Raw genomic sequence first — 19,963 nt, 5'->3', positions numbered from 1 at the left:
TTTTCCCCACAAAAATGATCTTTCAGCCCCCAATTTTTTATTTTCCCAAGGGTAACAGGAGAAGCTGGACCCCAAAAGTTGCTGTCCAATTTGTTCTGAGTACGCTGGTACCCCATATGTGGGAAAAAACTGTTTGGGCACTTCGGGACTCAGAAGGGAAGCAGTGACGATTTGGAATGCAGACTTTGATGGACTAGTTCTGAGGGCGTCATGTTCCGTTTGCAGAGCCCCTGATGTGCCTAAACAGTAAAAAAAAACCACAAGTGACATCATTTTGGAACCTAGAACCCCAAGGAACTTGCTTAGATGTGCCCCCTCTTTGGAACTAATCTACTGGTTCCTGTTAAGTAAATTAGTAGTGCATGGAGGTGTGGTACAATTTGAAGCAGCCCTTCATACACAGGCCAGGTTTGTCGGGGCAGGTGTCGCATTGATAGATGGTGTCCTTGCGTACTCCTCTTTTGTAGCACACTCGGCACCTTTTTTGCGGCTTACTTTTTCTATCAGTTGGCGGGACCACCCCTGTTATGAATAGGTAGTTCAGAACCACAGTGGACCTTGAAGTTCAGAGCACACAAAGTGACCTGACAATAACCAAAAAACATAGTACGAGCTCTGAGACGTGGAAACTCTGCTGACCGCAATCCCTAATCCTATCACACCACACTAGAGGTAGCCGTGGATTGCGCCTAACGCTCCCTATGCAACTCGGCACAGCCTGAGAAACTAACTAGCCCTGAAGATAGAAAAATAAGCCTACCTTGCCTCAGAGAAATTCCCCAAAGGAAAAGGCAGCCCCCCACATATAATGACTGAGTTAAGATGAAAATACAAACACAGAGATGAAATAGATTTAGCAAAGTGAGGCCCGACTTACTGAATAGACCGAGGATAGGAAAGATAGCTTTGCGGTCAACACAAAAACCTACAAACAACCACGCAGAGGGGCAAAAAGACCCTCCGCGCCGACTAATGGTACGGAGGTGCTCCCTCTGCGTCTCAGAGCTTCCAGCAAGCAAGAAAAACCAAAATAGCAAGCTGGACAGAAAATATAGAAAACAAAAGTAACACAAGCAGAACTTAGCTTATGCTGGGAGACAGGCCACAGGAACGATCCAGGAGGAAGCAAGACCAATACTAGAACATTGACTGGAGGCCAGGATCAAAGCACTAGGTGGAGTTAAATAGAGCAGCACCTAACGACTTAACCTCATCACCTGAGGAAGGAAACTCAGAAGCCGCAGTACCACTCACATCCACCAACGGAAGCCCATAGACAGAATCAGCCGAAGTACCACTTGTGACCACAGGAGGGAGCTCGACCACAGAATTCACAACACACCCCCGGAAAATGCTGACCTGGTACGATACGAGCACCCTCAGTTCTGGAAGTACTGGGGCCCGCTCCTTCCCTTGTGCCAAATATCAGGGCCTTAACCACTACCTCCTGGAACTGAAGGTACGGCGTATCAGTGTGTCGTGCACATCGTGACAGCAGGAAAGCGTTGAGCATTGCCATTTGTACGATGTACACGGACCGCTTTTTGTACCACACCTTGGCCTTCCTCAAAGCACTGTACGGTTGGAGGAGTTGATCGGAGAGATCAACGCCCCCTATGTTTTTGTTGTACCCCAGTACACAGTCCGGTTTGCAGACCTGTGTTGAGGTACCCCGTACACTGCCGAGGGCACTGCCATCACCATGTATGGTGGTCAAGAGAAGGACATCCCTCTTTTCCTTGTACTTGACCACCAGCAGGTGGTCGCTACATTGGGCTTTGCTCTCACCTTTTCTGAGCATCTGCCCAAGTAGCGTCTTCGGGAGGCCTCTCTGATTTTTGCGGACAGTACCGCAGGCTGCGGTACCTCGCGCAGAGAGGGATTTGTAGAGTGGGATGCTGGTATAAAAGTTATCAGTGTAGAGGTGATAACCTTTATCCAGCAGTGGGTGCACCAAATCCCACACAATTTTCCCACTCACTCCCAGGATGGAAGGACACTCAGGCGGTTCAATCCTGCTGTCCTTCCCTTCGTACACTCTAAAGCTGTAGGTGTACCCTGAGGCACTCTCACACAGCTTGTAGAGTTTGATTCCGTACCTGGCCCTTTTGCTGGGCAGGTATTGACGGAATCTGAGCCGCCCCTTAAAATGAACCAAGGACTCATCCACACAGATGTCCCTTTTGGGCACGTACACTTCAGCAAACTTTTTGCTGAAGTGTTCGATGACCGGCCGAACTTTGAACAGACGGTCAAAATTGGGGTCATCTCGTGCGGGACACCGTGCATTATCGTTGTAATGCAGGAACTTATGGATGGCCTCAAAACGCGTCCGAACCATGACCATTCGGAACACTGGAGTGTTATATAAAATATCTACACTCCAATATTGCCGAATTTCTGGCTTCTTCACGATCCCCATATGGAGGACCAGGCCCCAAAACTGCATCATTTCAACTGCGTCTACAGGAGACCAGTTAGAAAATGATGAACGGGGGTTTTGCTCCAAAAATTGCCGAGCATACAAATTAGTTTGCTCCACCATGAGGTTAACGAAAGCCTCAGAGAAAAAGACTTTGAAAAAGTCTATTTCTGTGAGGCCGGTGGTGTCAAACTTGATTCCTGATTCTGCCACAAAATCAGGAATCAGTGGCTCGTAATTTTCGGGGGGCGAGTTCCATATGGGGTCCGAAGAGGGTCGCGCTGGTTCATCTTCAGGAGTGGCCGCTGCCTGATCTTCTCTCCTGGGGCGTCTGCGTGGCGGTTCCGCAGGACCCGAGGAGGAAGAGGATGAAGAATTTGAAGAGTAAAGGAATGTGGGATCCTCTCCCTCGCTATCAGTGTCGGAGGCAAGGAAAGCATATGCCTCCTCCAATGAATAGCGCTGCTGGGACGAACGGGACATTTTTTTTTGTGAGTATGGTGCTTGGGTGTAATATTTATTGGTAACTGTGTACGTGTGGGGGGGATAGTGTTTGGTGCAAACTATTCTGAAAGGAAAAAAAAGCAAATAGGGAAAAAAAAATACCTGTGAAAGGAAAAGTCTAAAACAGCAGGCCCTAGCTCTGATAAGTGAACTGCGTCACTTATCAAAGTTCGGCGGCTGCTGGGTGTGTGAACGGGGATGTGGAAAAAAAAAAAAAGAAATGAAAGGCACGGGTTCAGACGCAGCGGCGGGGTGCGTGGACGGGGATGTGGAAAAAAAAAAAAGAAATGAAAGGCACTGGTTTGGACGCAGCGGTTGGGTGCACGCAAGGGGATGTGGGAAAGAAAAGCGAGCACGAGTTGATCGGTGAAGTGCGTCACCAATCAACGCTCGGCGGCTGCTAAATTTGGGCACGGACGAACGCCGGGAAAAGGAAGGGGGGGGGGGGGTAAGGAGAAGGGGGGGTGAAGTAAGATCGGGCCGGGATCGGGGATGAACACTTACGGTTGTAGTCTCTCTTCTTTCTTCTGTCTTCTTTCTTCTGTCTTCTTTCTTTAGCAAGAATTGTGGTGTCACAGGCTACTGTGGCACCACAGGTCTCAGCACAGGAGGGGATCTGTCAGCGTGACCGCTCTTCAGGAATCCTCACCAAGTGTGAGGATTCCTGAAGAGCAGTCAGACAGGTCAGGGACAGGTGAGACAGGTCACAGAGCGGTCACACCGCTGCTGTGACCTGTCATTGGTGGGATCGAATGATCACATCGATCCCACCAATCAGAGGAGGCCCTGGTGACGCCGGTGTCGCTAGGCACCAGCCTATGATCGGAGCTCACAGCTCCTATCATAGGCAGGTCACCAGCAGGCGACCAGCCGGTGACCAGCAGGTCACCGGCAGGTCACCATCAGGGCACAGCGCGGGCACACCGCTGCTGTGCCCTGATTGGCAGAGCTGCAGGAGGTGGCGGGGGAGGTGGCAGGAAGATGCAGGGCCCGGCACAATGATTTCCAAGCAGGGCACAGCGCGGTAACACCGCCGCTGTGCCCTGCGATCGGCGCGATCGATGTGATCGTCGATCGCGCCAATCCGGCGGGTCTGTTCTTGATTGGCGCGATCGACGATCACATCGATCGCGCCAATCACAGCTGCAGGATCCGGAGCCGCAGGGCAGATGAAGCAGGCTCCGGATCAGGTACTTTCAGGCAGGGCACAGCGGGGTAACACCGCCGCTGTGCCCTGCGATCGGCGTGATCGTCGATCGCGCCAATCCGGCGGGTCTGTTCTTGATTGGCGCGATCGACGATCACATCGATCGCGCCAATCACAGCTGCAGGATCCGGAGCCGCAGGGCAGATGAAGCAGGCTCCGGATCAGGTACTTTCAGGCAGGGCACAGCGGGGTAACACCGCCGCTGTGCCCTGCGATTGGCGCGATCGATGTGATCGTACTCGATCCTAGCCTGGAACCTCGCTGTTTCAGCCAAGCTGATTGGCTGAAACAATGAGAAAGGCTGTGATTGGCTGTTCAGAATTGAACAGCCAATCACAGCGATCGGGAGGCGGGGGAGGGGACGCCATACCCCAGGATGCCGAGGCCATCTTCCCCAAGGTAAGATGGCGTCGGAATTTTAATGCGATCACCGCGACTTAAGTCGCAGTGTCGCATTAAAGGGCATGACGTACTATCCCGTCGCTGGTCATGGGGGCCCACCCCACCTCGACGGGATAGTACGTCTGATGTCAGAAAGGGGTTAATCTTAAGCTTAATGTTTTATAAAAATTGTTTTTTTTGCAACAGCTATTTCAGTTTCATATATCTAATAACTGTTGAACACAGTAATGTTTCTGCCTTGAAATGAGGTGTATTGTACTACCAGAAAACGTGCAATCTGCATTCAAACTAAATTTGACAGGTGCATAAGTATGGGCACCCCACCAGAAAAGTGACATTAATATTTAGTAGATCCTCCTTTTGCAAAAATAACAGCCTCTAGTCGCTTCCTGTAGCTTTTAATGAGTTCCTGGATCCTGGATGAAGGTATTTTTGACCATTACTCTTTACAAAACAATTCCAGCTCAGTTAAGTTTGATGGTCGCCGAGCATGGACAGCCCTCTTCAAATGATCCCACAGATGTTCAATGATATTCAGGTCTGGGGACTGGGATGGCCATTCCAGAACAGTGTAATTGTTCCTCTGCATGAATGCCTGAGTAGATTTGGAGCGGTGTTTTGGATCATTGTCTTGCTGGCAGATCCATCCCCTGCGTAACTTCAACTTTGTCACTGATTCATGAACATTATTGTCAAGAATCTGCTGATGCTGAGAGGAATCCATGCGTCCCTCAACTTTAACAAGATTCCCGGTGCCGGCATTGGCCACACAGCCTCAAAGCATGATGGAGCCTTCACCAAATTTTACTGTGGGTAGCAAGTGTTTTTCTTGGAATGCTGTGGCCACCATGGCCACCATGCATAACGCCTTTTTGTATGACCAAACAACTCAATCTTGGTTTCATCAGTCCACAGGACCGTCTTCCAAAAAGAAATTGGCTTCTCCAAATGTGCTTTTGCATACCTCAGCCGACTTTGTTTGTGGCGTGCTTGCAGAAACGGCTTCTTTCGCATCACTCTCCCACACAGCTTCTCCTTGTGCAAAGTGCGTTGTATAGTTGACCGATGCACAGTGACACCATCTGCAGCAAGTTGATGCTGCAGCTCTCTGGAGGTGGTCTGAGGATTGTCCATGACTGATCTCACCATTCTTCTTCTCTGCCTTTCTGATGTTTTTCTTGGCCTGCCACTTCTGGTCTTAACAAGAACTGTACCTGTGTTCTTCCATTTCCTTACTATGTTCCTCACAGTGGAAATTGACAGGTTAAATCTCTGAGACAGCTTTTTGTATCCTTCCCCTGAACAACTATGTTGAAAAATCTTTGTTTTCAGATCATTAGACAGTTGTTTTGAGGAGCCCATGATGCCACTCTTCAGAGGGGATTCAAACAGGAGAACAACTTGCAAGTGGCCACTTTAAGTAGCTTTTCTCATGATTGCATACACCTGGCTATGAAGTTCAAAGCTCAATGAGGTTAGAAAACTAAAAAAAGTGCTTTAGTAAGTCAGTAAAAAGTAGGTAGGAGTATTTAAAACAAGAAAATGATAAGGGTGCCCATACTTATGCACCTGTCAAATTTTGTTTGAATGCAGATTGCACATTTTCTGTTAGTACAATAAACCTCATTTCAAGGCAGAAACATTACTGTGTCCAACAGTTATTAGATATATGAAACTGAAATAGCTGTTGCAAAAAAAACAATTTTTTTATAAAACATTAAGCTTAAGATTAATAGGGGTGCCCAAACTTTTTCATATATTTGTCTCACATATATATCTACTATATAATTGTCTAAGGGTCACTTCCGTCTTTCTGTCTGTCCTTCTGTCTGTCCTTCTGTCACGGATATTCATTGGTCGCGGCCTCTGTCTGTCATGGAATCCAAGTCGCTGATTGGTCGTGGCAAAACGCCCACGACTATTGCCACGACCAATCTGCGACGGGCGCAGTCCGGTGGCAACATGGCCGCTCCTTCCTCCCCGCAGTCAGTGCCCGCTCCGTACTCCCCTACAGTCAGCGCTCACACAGGGTTAATGCCAGCGTTACCGGAGCGTGGTGTAACGCACTCCGGTTACGCAGCTATTAACCCTGTGTGACCAACTTTTTACTATTGATGATGCGTATGCAGCATCGATAGTAAAAAGATCTACTGTTACAAATAATACTAATAAAAAAAAACAAAACATTATTCTCACCCTCCGACGTGTCGTCCTGTCCTCTGCAGTGCAAGCGGCAGGTTCCGGTGCCAAGGATGCTATGCGAGAAGGACCTTCCATTACGTCATGGTCATGTGACCGTTTATTTTTAATTTTTTAACATACGTGGCTGGGCAATGTACTACGTAGCTGGGCAATATACTACGTGACTGGCCAATATACTACGTGACTGGGCAGTATACTACGTGTCTGTGCTGTATACTACGTGGCTCTGTGCTGTATACTACATGGCTCTGTGCTGTATACTACCTGGCTCTATGCTCTATACTACGTGGCTCTGTGCTACTACGTGGCTCTGTGCTGTATACTACGTGGCTGGGCAATATACTACGTGGCTGGGCAATATACTACGTGACTGGGCAATATACTACGTGACTGGGCAATATACTACGTGGCTGGGCAATATAGGCAATATACTACGTGACTGGGCAATATACTACGTGGCTCTGTGCTGTATACTACGCGTCTGTGCTGTATACTACGCGTCTGTGCTGTATACTACGTGGCTGGGCAAATAATACTAATAATAAAAAAAAACATTATTCTCACCCTCCGACGTGTCGTCCTGTCCTCTGCAGTGCAAGCGGCAGGTTCCGGTGCCAAGGATGCTATGCGAGAAGGACCTTCCATTACGTCACGGTCATGTGACCGTTTATTTTTAATTTTTTAACCTGTTACATACGTGGCTGGGCAATGTACTACGTAGCTGGGCAATATACTACGTGACTGGGCAGTATACTACGTGTCTGTGCTGTATACTACGTGGCTCTGTGCTGTATACTACATGGCTCTGTACTGTATACTACCTGGCTCTATGCTCTATACTACGTGTCTGTGCTGTATACTACGTGGCTCTGTGCTGTATACTACGCGTCTGTGCTGTATACTACGCGTCTGTGCTGTATACTACGTGGCTGGGCAATATACAACGTGGCTGGGCAATATACTACGTGACTGGGCAATATACTACGTGACTGGGCAATATACTACGTGGCTCTGTGCTGTATACTACGTAGCTGGGCAATATACTACGTCACTGGGCAATATACTACGTGACTTGGCAATATACTACGTGGCTGGGCAATATACTACGTCACTGGGCAATATGCTACGTGACTGGGCAATATACTACGTGGCTGGGCAATATACTACGTCACTGGGCAATGTGCTACGTGACTGGGCAATATACTACGTGGCTGGGCAATATACTACGTGACTGGGCAATATACTACGTGGCTGGGCAATATTCTACGTGGCTGGGCAATATACTATGTGGCTGGGCAATATACTACGTGGCTGGGCAATATACTACGTCACTGGGCAATATACTACGTGACTGGGCAATATACTACGTGGCTGGGCAATATACTACGTAGCTGGGCAATATACTACGTGGTTGGGCAATATACTACATGGCTGGGCAATATACTACGTCACTGGGCAATATACTACGTGACTGGGCAATATACTACGTGGCTGGGCAATATTCTACGTCACTGGGCAATATACTATGTGGTTGGGCAATATACTACGTGGCTGGGCAATATACTACGTCACTGGGCAATATACTACGTGACTGGGCAATATACTACGTGGCTGGGCAATATACTACGTAGCTGGGCAGTATACTACGTCACTGGGCAATATACTCCGTGACTGGGAAATATACTATGTCACTGGGCAATATACTACGTGGTTGGGCAATATACTACGTGGCTGGGCAATATACTACGTCACTGGGCAATATACTACGTGACTGGGCAATGTACTACGTAGCTGGGCAGTATACTACGTGACTGGCCAATATACTACGTGTCTGTGCTGTATACTACGTGGCTCTGTGCTGTATACTACATGGCTCTATGCTCTATACTACGTGGCTCTGTGCTACTACGTGGCTCTGTGCTGTATACTACGTGGCTGGGCAATATACTACATGGCTGGGCAATATACTACGTGACTGGGCAATATACTACGTGACTGGGCAATATACTACGTGGCTGGGCAATATAGGCAATATACTACGTGACTGGGCAATATACTACGTGGCTCTGTGCTGTATACTACGCGTCTGTGCTGTATACTACGCGTCTGTGCTGTATACTGCGTGGCTGGGCAATATACAACGTGGCTGGGCAATATACTACGTGACTGGGCAATATACTACGTGACTGGGCAATATACTACGTGGCTCTGTGCTGTATACTACGTAGCTGGGCAATATACTACGTCACTGGGCAATATACTACGTGACTGGACAATATACTACGTCACTGGGCAATATACTACGTGACTTGGCAATATACTACGTGGCTGGGCAATATACTACGTCACTGGGCAATATGCTACGTGACTGGGCAATATACTACGTGGCTGGGCAATATACTACGTCACTGGGCAATGTGCTACGTGACTGGGCAATATACTACGTGGCTGGGCAATATACTACGTGACTGGGCAATATACTACGTGGCTGGGCAATATTCTACGTGGCTGGGCAATATACTATGTGGCTGGGCAATATACTACGTGGCTGGGCAATATACTACGTCACTGGGCAATATACTACGTGACTGGGCAATATACTACGTGGCTGGGCAATATACTACGTAGCTGGGCAATATACTACGTGGTTGGGCAATATACTACATGGCTGGGCAATATACTACGTCACTGGGCAATATACTACGTGACTGGGCAATATACTACGTGGCTGGGCAATATTCTACGTCACTGGGCAATATACTATGTGGTTGGGCAATATACTACGTGGCTGGGCAATATACTACGTCACTGGGCAATATACTACGTGACTGGGCAATATACTACGTGGCTGGGCAATATACTACGTAGCTGGGCAGTATACTACGTCACTGGGCAATATACTCCGTGACTGGGAAATATACTATGTCACTGGGCAATATACTACGTGGTTGGGCAATATACTACGTGGCTGGGCAATATACTACGTCACTGGGCAATATACTACGTGACTGGGCAATGTACTACGTAGCTGGGCAGTATACTACGTGACTGGCCAATATACTACGTGTCTGTGCTGTATACTACGTGGCTCTGTGCTGTATACTACATGGCTCTGTGCTGTATACTACCTGGCTCTAGGCTCTATACTACGTGGCTCTGTGCTACTACGTGGCTCTGTGCTGTATACTACGTGGCTGGGCAATATACTACATGGCTGGGCAATATACTACGTGACTGGGCAATATACTACGTGACTGGGCAATATACTACGTGGCTGGGCAATATAGGCAATATACTACGTGACTGGGCAATATACTACGTGGCTCTGTGCTGTATACTACGCGTCTGTGCTGTATACTACGCGTCTGTGCTGTATACTGCGTGGCTGGGCAATATACAACGTGGCTGGGCAATATACTACGTGACTGGGCAATATACTACGTGACTGGGCAATATACTACGTGGCTCTGTGCTGTATACTACGTAGCTGGGCAATATACTACGTCACTGGGCAATATACTACGTGACTGGACAATATACTACGTGGCTGGGCAATATACTACGTCACTGGGCAATATGCTACGTGACTGGGCAATATACTACGTGGCTGGGCAATATACTACGTCACTGGGCAATGTGCTACGTGACTGGGCAATATACTACGTGGCTGGGCAATATACTACGTAGCTGGGCAATTGTTATGAAAGGCAATTCAGTATCACAATGGACATGGAGGTCAGAGCACATACAGTGATCTGACAATAACCCAAAATAATAGAACGAGCTCTGAGACGTGGGAACTCTGCAGACCGCAATCCCTGATCCTCTCCAAACACAACTAGAGGCAGCCGTGGATTGCGCCTAACGCTACCTATGCAACTCGGCACAGCCTGAGAAACTAACTAGCCTGAAGATAGAAAAAATAAGCCTACCTTGCCTCAGAGAAATACCCCAAAGGAAAAGGCAGCCCCCCACATATAATGACTGTGAGTAAGATGAAAAGACAAACGTAGGGATGAAATAGATTCAGCAAAGTGAGGCCCGATATTCTAGACAGAACGAGGATAGGAAAGATAACTTTGCGGTCTACACAAAACCCTAAAGAAAACCACGCAAAGGGGCAAAAAGACCCTCCGTACCGAACTAACGGCACGGAGGTACACCCTTTGCGTCCCAGAGCTTCCAGCAAAACAAATAGACAAGCTGGACAGAAAAAATAGCAACAAATAGCAAAGAAGCACTTAGCTATGCAGAGCAGCAGGCCACAGGAATGATCCAGAGAAACACAAGTCCAACACTGGAACATTGACAGGAAGCATGAATCAAAGCATTAGGTGGGGTTAAGTAGAGAAGCACCTAACGACCTCACCAGATCACCTGAGGGAGGAAACTCAGAAGCAGCAGTACCAGTTTCCTCCACAAACGGAAGCTCCCAGAGAGAATCAGCCGAAGTACCACTTGTGACCACAGGAGGGAGCTCTGCCACAGAATTCACAACAGGCAATATACTACGTAGCTGGGCAATATACTACGTGACTGGGCAATATACTACGTGGCTGGGCAATATACTACGTCACTGGGCAATATACTACGTGGTTGGGCAATATACTACGTGACTGGGCAATATACTACGTCACTGGGCAATATACTACGTGACTGGGCAATATACTACGTGGCTGGGCAATATACTATGTAGCTGGGCAATATACTACGTCACTGGGCAATATACTCCGTGACTGGGCAATATACTACGTGGCTGGGCAATATACTACGTCACTGGGCAATATACTACGTGGTTGGGCAATATACTACGTCGCTGGGCAATATACTACGTCGCTGGGCAATATACTACGTCACTGGGCAATATACTACGTAGCTGGGCAATATACTATGTGGCTGGGCAATATACTACGTGGACATGCATATTCTAGAATACCCGATGCGTTAGAATCGGGCCACCATCTAGTATATATATATATATATATATACATATATATATATATATAATATACTGTATATGTTTTCACGAATATTTGAGCCCATGGATCCATTCTATGTCCATTTTGCAAGCCGGCGAAAATCTCGCCGTACTGTTGACACACGGATAATTTTTAGAAAAAAAATCGCATCATCGCGTTGAATACGGATCACTGTTCAGGAACTTTTCTGCGTATTACGCCTGTAAAAAAACTGACCTTATTTCCCTATGCTAAGTGTGACTCCGGCCTTAGACAAAGCACAAATATATTCTGCACACAAAAATGCTGCAAAAATGCAGTAAAAATACTGAATGCAGTAAGTTTTTACTACCAAGAGAGTAGGTTATGGCTCAGGGTAAAAATAAGGCAAAAACACTGCAATAGAACATAGCCTTTACACTGCAAGATAATTGTGAACGAATGTTCTTAAAAATGATCGTTTCACTATAATTTTGCCCTGTTGAAAGGCTGACAATCACCTGATAAATGAGCAAAATAGTCTTTCATCAAGTGAAATAATAGTTTATGCAGCATAAAAAAAATAATTGTTCTTGGCGGTGCATCGTCCTGTGTAAACAGCGCTCGCACTGCTGAGAACAATGGCAGTCTATGCGCACTGAGCCATCTAGTATATATGCGCACAGTGCGCATAGTTTACTTTGGCATTCAAACACCCGCCCATCTGTAAAAGTATCGCTCGTCGGGCGTTCCGCTTCCGGTTGGTCGACCTAAACGGACCCCAAGTCTTCCCTTCTCCAGGAACATACACCCTATATACCACATTTTAACATGAATAAACCATTAGTAAGAATTACTAATATACATATATACCAATCTCTTAGTATGACATCACCATATTATTACTTTTCCAAATATAACATATTCAAAATAATGTAAAAAAATCCTTATTTGTGTCATTTTCATTATACAAACAATCTGACTCCCCGCAGGAATAGGGCCTCAATTTAGCACTGCTTGCATAACCCCCTAGCGGGCACACAGTGTGAAACTCTGATTCAAGGTGCAGACAGCCAGTGTATTTCTTGTGCGAGGATCCCATTGCAATCCTCGGACTGACCATCTGCTCTCCTGACCCGAGCGTGACAGCTGCATAGAAGTATGTCGCCCTCAGGTCAGGAGAGTTGCCGGGCCAGTCGGTGCAGTGCGAGGCGATCCTCGTACGTCGTCTGTGCCCTTCCAGGCAATACTGACATGCGATGTAAAGCTCAGTGCACATTGGTAAATGCATACATTTTCACCACATAGTTCTATTTCCCTTTTTTTTATAATAAAGTTTGGAGCTTTAGGGTATGTTCCTACAATGAGTATGTGGTGAGTTTTTGATGTTGAAGCATTTCTGCACCTACTAAGTAACTTGCATTTTTTAATGTGTTTTTCAGTGCGTTTTCATAACATGCATTTATATCGTGTTTTTTACGTGAATTTTTTTGTTTCTTATTGCTAGATCATATTTTAAACAAAGCTGCTTTGACTTTGATACTGCCTGGTACTTAGCTTTGACAAAACTATATTGGTACAGTCTTGTGTGTATTTCTTGTGTGTCTGCTTCAAAAACACACTAAAAAACACATGTTTTTTACTTGCGGATTTTCTGCATCTGATGCGAGTCTATGGGAAAAACCCGCACACAAAATTCCGCAGCGCAGCTCAGTTTACACAGTGTGAAAAAAAGCAGAGTGAGCATGAGATTTCTATAAATCCCATCCAATTTGCTGGAACTATAAAACGCTGCGTTTCCAACACAATGAAAATACCCATCGTCAAAAACTTCCAAAAAAGTGGAACTGTGTGCCCACACAGCGTCAAAAAGGCAATTAAAAAGCATGTAAAAGCACACAGACACACTAAAAAATGCAATGGAAAAGTACAATCTAATTTACCTAATAGGTGCAGAAATGCTGCAGAAATTCTCCCAACATCAGAAAACCACCAAATACTCTTTGTGGGAACATAGCCATAACTAAAGAAATTTGTTTTTCTTATTATAATCCACATAAATTTTCTCCCCAGAGTGTCCTCATTGATGACCAGTCTGCTGGAAAAATAAAGTCCACTCTTCTGGATGCCAGAGTGGTAGCTAATGTTCCTTTTATCATTATGGCGTTTGGGATTATATTCGGCATTATATTTGTTATACTTTCTTGTCGTCAATCACGAACAAGGGAAGAGGTATGTAACATTCTAAGTCTACATGGCATGCAAGGAGTTGTCCAGGACATGAATACATTTTGTGAGGCGTTGTAACATGCTGAACCTCAACAGTATGTAATATACCGTATATACTCGAGTATAGGCCGACCCGGGTATAAGCCTAGGCACCTAATTTTATTACAAAAAACTGGGAAAACTTATTGACTCGAGTATAGGCCTGGTATGCATTGTCCCCTCATCCCCATCCTGGTATGCACGGCCTCCTCATCCCTATCCTTGTATGCATTTCTCCTGATCCCTATCCTTGCATGCATGGCTCTTCATCCTTATCCTTGTATGCATGGCTCCTCATCCCTATCCTGGTATGCATGGCTTCTCATCCCTATTTTGGTATGTTTGGCCCCATCCATATCCTTCTTTGCATGGCCCCATCCCTATCCTTGTATACATGGCCCCATCCCTATCCTTGTATACATGACCTCATCATTATCCTGGCATGTATGGCCCCCATCAAAAAGCATAAAAGAAATAAACCATTATACTTACCTTCCTGCGCTCCCTCGCAGCGTCTTGTTCCGTTGCCAGCAGCTGCTTTATTCTTGTAAGCAGTGCATGGCAGGGACGTTATGTGCTGCTCACAAACAGAGCACAGCTGCCAGAATACTCATACGCCTGAACTATGTGCATGGAGGGCAGTGAGTATTCATTGCTATTAAGTAGCGCACACAGTGTTAGCCGCTGGGTGGTCACGTGTGCCCGCTACTTAAGAGAAATGAATATTCACCTCTCTCCATGCCCATGGGAGTGGAGAGAGTTGAATATTCATTTGTCTTAAGTAGCCGGGACACGTGACCACCCGGCAGCTTCAGGAGCCAGCTGCTGCGGCTGACACTGTGCGCACTATTAAGAGAAATGAATATTCACTGCGAGCGCAATGAATATTAATTTCTCTTTAGCGGCGGGCACAGGCTTTAGCCGCAGCAGCCGGCTCCTGCCTCCTGTGACCTGCTGCTGCTCCCCCTCCATCTTGTGGACACCTCACTAGAGTATAAGCTGAGGGGGGCGTTTTCAACACCAAAAAATGTGCTGAAAAACTCGGCTTATACTCAAGTATATACGGTACTTACTGATAGAAGAATTCTACTTTTTCATATTCTTGGCTTGAGACCATTGAGAGAAGAGAGAAAGCGGTTGTTACGTGATTGCAAGTCTGCAGCTCACATATGAGCAGTCATGTGTCTTATGCTTGTGTATGAAACAGTGGCATCCTAACAGTGAGTATATTACACTCTGTTAACATTTAGCTTTTTACAGCCCCTTGGAAGTGTTCTACACATCTCAGACAACTCCCAACGGAAGCAGTCATAAGAAAGTGACCTATTGTTTAAATTCAGGTTTTATGTTACATGTATATTTTAAAAAAATGATTTTCTTTCATAACATGATCTTCGTTCAGTTCCATATAAACTCGTTATATTTGCAGATGATCCTGTTCTTTTATTCACCTTAACCCAAACTTCCCTCCCTACCTTGTTACAGCCCCTGTGTAATTTTGAATTATTTTGTGGTCTAGAGGTCAAGGAATCAAAATCTAAGGCTCTCAACATTTCTCTTTCCACCTCTATACTAGCACAATTAGAAAATGACTTTTCTGTCCAGTGGACCACTAACCAGCTCGATTACCTGAATGTGAAGCTGACCAGCAAGCTCAAATCCTCTCTTTACTGCTAACTACCCCTAAGTGCTGTGTAAACTTCGCTCTCTACAAATGTGGAACAAATCACAACTCTACTTTCTGTACACACTCTTAAAATGACTCTACTCCTCAAATTACTTTACCTATTCCGTGTTATAACAGCTTCTGTTCCATCTCACTACCTTAACAACCGCCGATACGCCTTTTAATGGCGGCAGTTAAGGGACCTTATTCCTCAGCGCCAGAAAATCTCCGGGGTCTCGGAGGGTAGCCGAGAACCCTGAAAACATGACTTGGGGAGGTTTTTACTATCCCCAGTTTTGTGATTACCGTTATTCACCGAATATCGGCGAACACAAAAAAAAGTCCGATTTCCCATTCATTTCTCTCTCCTCTGATATGATCTAGCATACCAGAGGAGAGAGAAATGGGTTCCACCGAGCCCCCTGTAGTACCTCCGCCATCCCCGGACCCTACTGCTCCCTACCCCGGCCGTCCACGTGTTCTTCCTGGAAGAAAATGGGCCCATGCGCAGTGCGCCTGCCGAGATGTGCAGGTACCCGGCAATAATAGGAGATTTTTCGTATTGGTTCATTTTGATCACTGTGATAGACCCTATGCACAAGCTTATTAGACACTTCAATAAAAATGATAGGGTTGGGATCCGACCATTGTTGCTAATGTACATGTGTTATTTCTTGAAATAAAGGCAATATAAAAAGCCCCAGTGGCCAGGGTGAAAATTGCAAGATTTCTATTTTTTTATTTTTAATACAGATTGTGGTATGTAAAAAACAAAATTGTTACCAAAAATTTTAAAAATACTGTATATATTTGATGCAAAAACCTTATTTAATCAATAGGTCATTATCTGATGATAGCCTTACTTTAACTGATCAACATTTTTACATTCGTTAAAGAGTATCTGTTGTTTATGAGGAAGTCACATTGCGTAATTGAAAGTAGAAATATAACGGGTTTTGATGTTTTATTTAATGTACATCTAGTGGTTCAAGCATCCTATTTACCTTTTACCAGTGTTGATTGCTTGGCTTTTATCTACATGTATTGCTTAAAGGCCCCGTCACACATAGCGAGATCGCTAGCGAGATCGCTGCTGAGTCACAAGTTTTGTGACGCAACAGCGATCTCAGTAGCGATCTCGCTATGTGTGACACGTAGCAGCGATCAGGCCCCTGCTGTGAGATCGCTGCTCGTGTCGGAATGGCCTGGGCCATTTTTTGATCGTTGAGGTCCCGCTGACATCGCTGAATCGGCGTGTGTGACGCCGATTCAGCGATGTCTTCGCTGGTAACCAGGGTAAACATCGGGTTACTAAGCGCAGGGCCGCGCTTAGTAACCTGATGTTTACCCTGGTTACCATCGTTAAAGTAAAAAAAACAAACGCTACATACTTACCTACCGCTGTCTGTCCCCGGCGCTGGGCTTCTCTGGTCTGGCTGTGAGCGGCGGGCAGCCGGAAAGCAGAGCGGTGACGTCACCGCTCTGCTTTCCGGCCGCTGTGCTCACAGCCAGAGCAGAGAAGCCCAGCGCCGGGGACAGACAGCGGTAGGTAAGTATGTAGCGTTTTTTTTTTTACTTTAACGATGGTAACCAGGGTAAACATCGGGTTACTAAGCGCGGCCCTGCGCTTAGTAACCCGATGTTTATCCTGGTTACCGGGGACCTCGGGATCGTTGGTCGCTGGAGAGCTGTCTGTGTGACAGCTCTCCAGCGACCAAACAGCGACGCTGCAGCGATCCGGATCGTTGTCGCTATCGCTGCAGCGTCGCTAAAGTGTGACGGTACCTTTAGGGCATAGCTGTAAGCATTAATTACAATGTCAGCTTGGTTGACACAAGTAAGGTGCTCAAATGAATAGGAAGCAGATCTGCAGTACCCTTCTACAACCTCTTTAGTTTTGACAAAGCTGCTTTGTTCCGGAATCATCTGAGAACAGCTGATTGGCGGGGATGCCAAGTCTCGCACCCCCACTGATGAGCTATTAATGGCCTATCATAGGTATAGGCCATCAATGAAAAAAGAAGTGGTCTTCCTCTTTAATTTATCTGGCTTTTTAGAAAAAACAGTTTGAAGATCTGGGGACCATAGACAGAAACCTGACTAGTCCGATGACTTTCCTGGCTGGCTTCTCCCCTCTCAGCTCTGGTTGATTAATAAATGTATCCCAGTGTATGTACATGGGAGAGAAGGGTTGTGGGGAGAAGCCAGTCTGGTACGGCGTTTAGTAGTAGGTAGCAGATTTATTCTGATATTTATTATTTTATCTTAGTTTCATCTTAGCATTTACTTATTCTATTAACCTTATGAATATAACTGTAATCATGTCTCTCTTTTATTTAGGGCACGGAAGATGAGAGAGGACCACTTATAAGAACATCCTAATTAGTACAAAAGTACTACATAATTAACTATGCAAACTTATTGATGTCCATCCGGACTAGAAGATGAAGATTTAGCAAGGGGCTTAGACACAGCTCCCCCACGTTCCTGAGCAATGTTTGTTGGAGCATTTGGCCACATTAAACCCTTACAGTTAATTATCAGCGAACTGTCCCTCTAGGACACTGCTATGGAATACTAAGCACAAATTAACATACGTGTTTATTAAGCACTGATCTGATTAATTTACATAATGCAATTTTTTGTTTAGTGTGATGTTATTAACATTTCACCATCGTGAAAAACTGATGAAATCATGGTGTAATTCATGACATTTGCTTTTGTTCTATTTCACTGTATACAAAGTACGGCTACAGATTTGGCGCACTGCATGCAGGATTTGACTACAATATTCACTTAATAGATAACATGAGAAACTGACAATCTGCAAATCACTGACATTTATCTTCTCTTACCCTCAAAAAATCTCTCTGAGTGCCAGCCATTGGGTGTCTCCTCTTTGTCAAACTTGCTGTCAAAGGTAATTTGTCTCTTTTATCAGAGAGAGAGAAAGACGATTTAAAGGAAGTGATGGCGGATTTTTGTCTCTCCTCCTGCCCATCAAACTTCATGACATAATGGAAGACAGGCTTTCAGTTCAAGACAGTCAATCCACTGGACAGTAGCAGGAGCAGGACATGCTGGGAAACAAAGGGAAGGGCAGCTCAGCTCCTATAGTGCTGGCAGAATGTACACTTAAAATACTGTAAGTATGAAAATTGGGACAGTTCTTGTACATATTAGACTGGTTTGTGCACCAAAATAAGTTTTAACTTGTTGAGAAAAGCCAGATCATGCTTTAATTTCAGCTTTAGGTGAAAGAGTAGGTACCCTGTAAGTCTTCAATAGCCTAATATTTTGACACTGTGGTAAGAGGATCAACTGGCAGAATATTCACATAGCATTCTCATTGTACTAAAAACTAGTTGATCAGACACTATCCCGTTTTGTTTTGATGTTCTGGATTACATAGTCGGTACATTTCTTTCCTTCAGTATAATACTGGTACTTACAGAACTTTTTTGAGGATGCAAAAGCCACTAGAAACCTTTGTACTCTGGATACCCGAGCCTGTGAGAGTCGTTGAACTAATAGTTTTACCAAACACGTCGTTCTTCCACCGTCAAATCCAAGTGTTGTGTTATATTGGAATGTGTCTCACAGGATCTAGCCAGTCATGAGTGCGTTGGCCATTAATGGACAAGCAGTACGTGAAAAATTTTATCAAATTATTATTGGAAATCCTCCCTTGTATGGACTGGACAGGAATTTTATTTCTTGCTTGTAACAGAAATATACCAAAAATGAGGCAAGCATATAATAAACAGTCTTCTCTGGGCCAGAAACAGTTAATGAAGCACTCCAAGTTTTTTTTTTTTTTTACTTTTCTGTATTTTTCACTAAATTCCAATACTTTTGTGTCGCAGTATATAGTTAAGTATATTGAGCTTTTGTGAAGCCCAGCTAGTTCTGATTGCGGTTAGCAACAGGTGCTGGCTGTTTAACACAGCTCATAGCCACCATGTATGGGGTAAGTTCAGATCCCGTGGCACCTCCATACTCCCTCAACTGACATGCGTCGTACATGAGGGGTGGATATCAGGAAGGGGTTAAACAGGAAAATATGTTTTTAACAGGTTTTACTTTTTTAATTTGAAGTTTAGTAACAAAAAGGAAAAATGAAAAACAAAATCAATAAAGCCAAAAGGAATACAAGTTTGACAATATTCCACACTTGAAGTTGTACAAACATTGACAATAAAGGCATATTATAATAAAGATTTATGTTAAATCAGATCTCAAAGTCCATGTGTAATTTGTGCTCAGCACTTCCTTAACTCAAATATATATTCATATAGAAATATTTCCTATAGATTTCATACATACAGTGTTGGAAATAAATATTTGATCCATTG

General features: G+C 45.2%; 1 protein-coding gene across 1 annotated transcript in view; it reads left to right on the top strand.

Annotated features, from left to right (window-relative positions):
* The window catches only part of SCARB2 (scavenger receptor class B member 2), a 113,780-nt gene extending 93,936 nt beyond the window's left edge, over positions 1-19,844 (top strand). Inside the window, exons 11-12 of the mRNA XM_069743394.1 lie at positions 13,748-13,906; positions 17,949-19,844. Coding sequence (XP_069599495.1) covers positions 13,748-13,906; positions 17,949-17,990 — 201 coding nt within the window. The 3' untranslated portion in view covers positions 17,991-19,844. The remainder of the gene's footprint in view (positions 1-13,747; positions 13,907-17,948) is intronic.
* The last annotated feature ends 119 nt before the right edge of the window (positions 19,845-19,963 follow it).

Source organism: Ranitomeya imitator, chromosome 1 (assembly GCF_032444005.1).
Source record: "Ranitomeya imitator isolate aRanImi1 chromosome 1, aRanImi1.pri, whole genome shotgun sequence".
Lineage (NCBI taxonomy): Eukaryota > Metazoa > Chordata > Amphibia > Anura > Dendrobatidae > Ranitomeya > Ranitomeya imitator.
The sequence above is the reverse complement of the archived record's forward strand: the minus strand, read 5'-3'. Positions and strand labels throughout refer to the sequence as shown.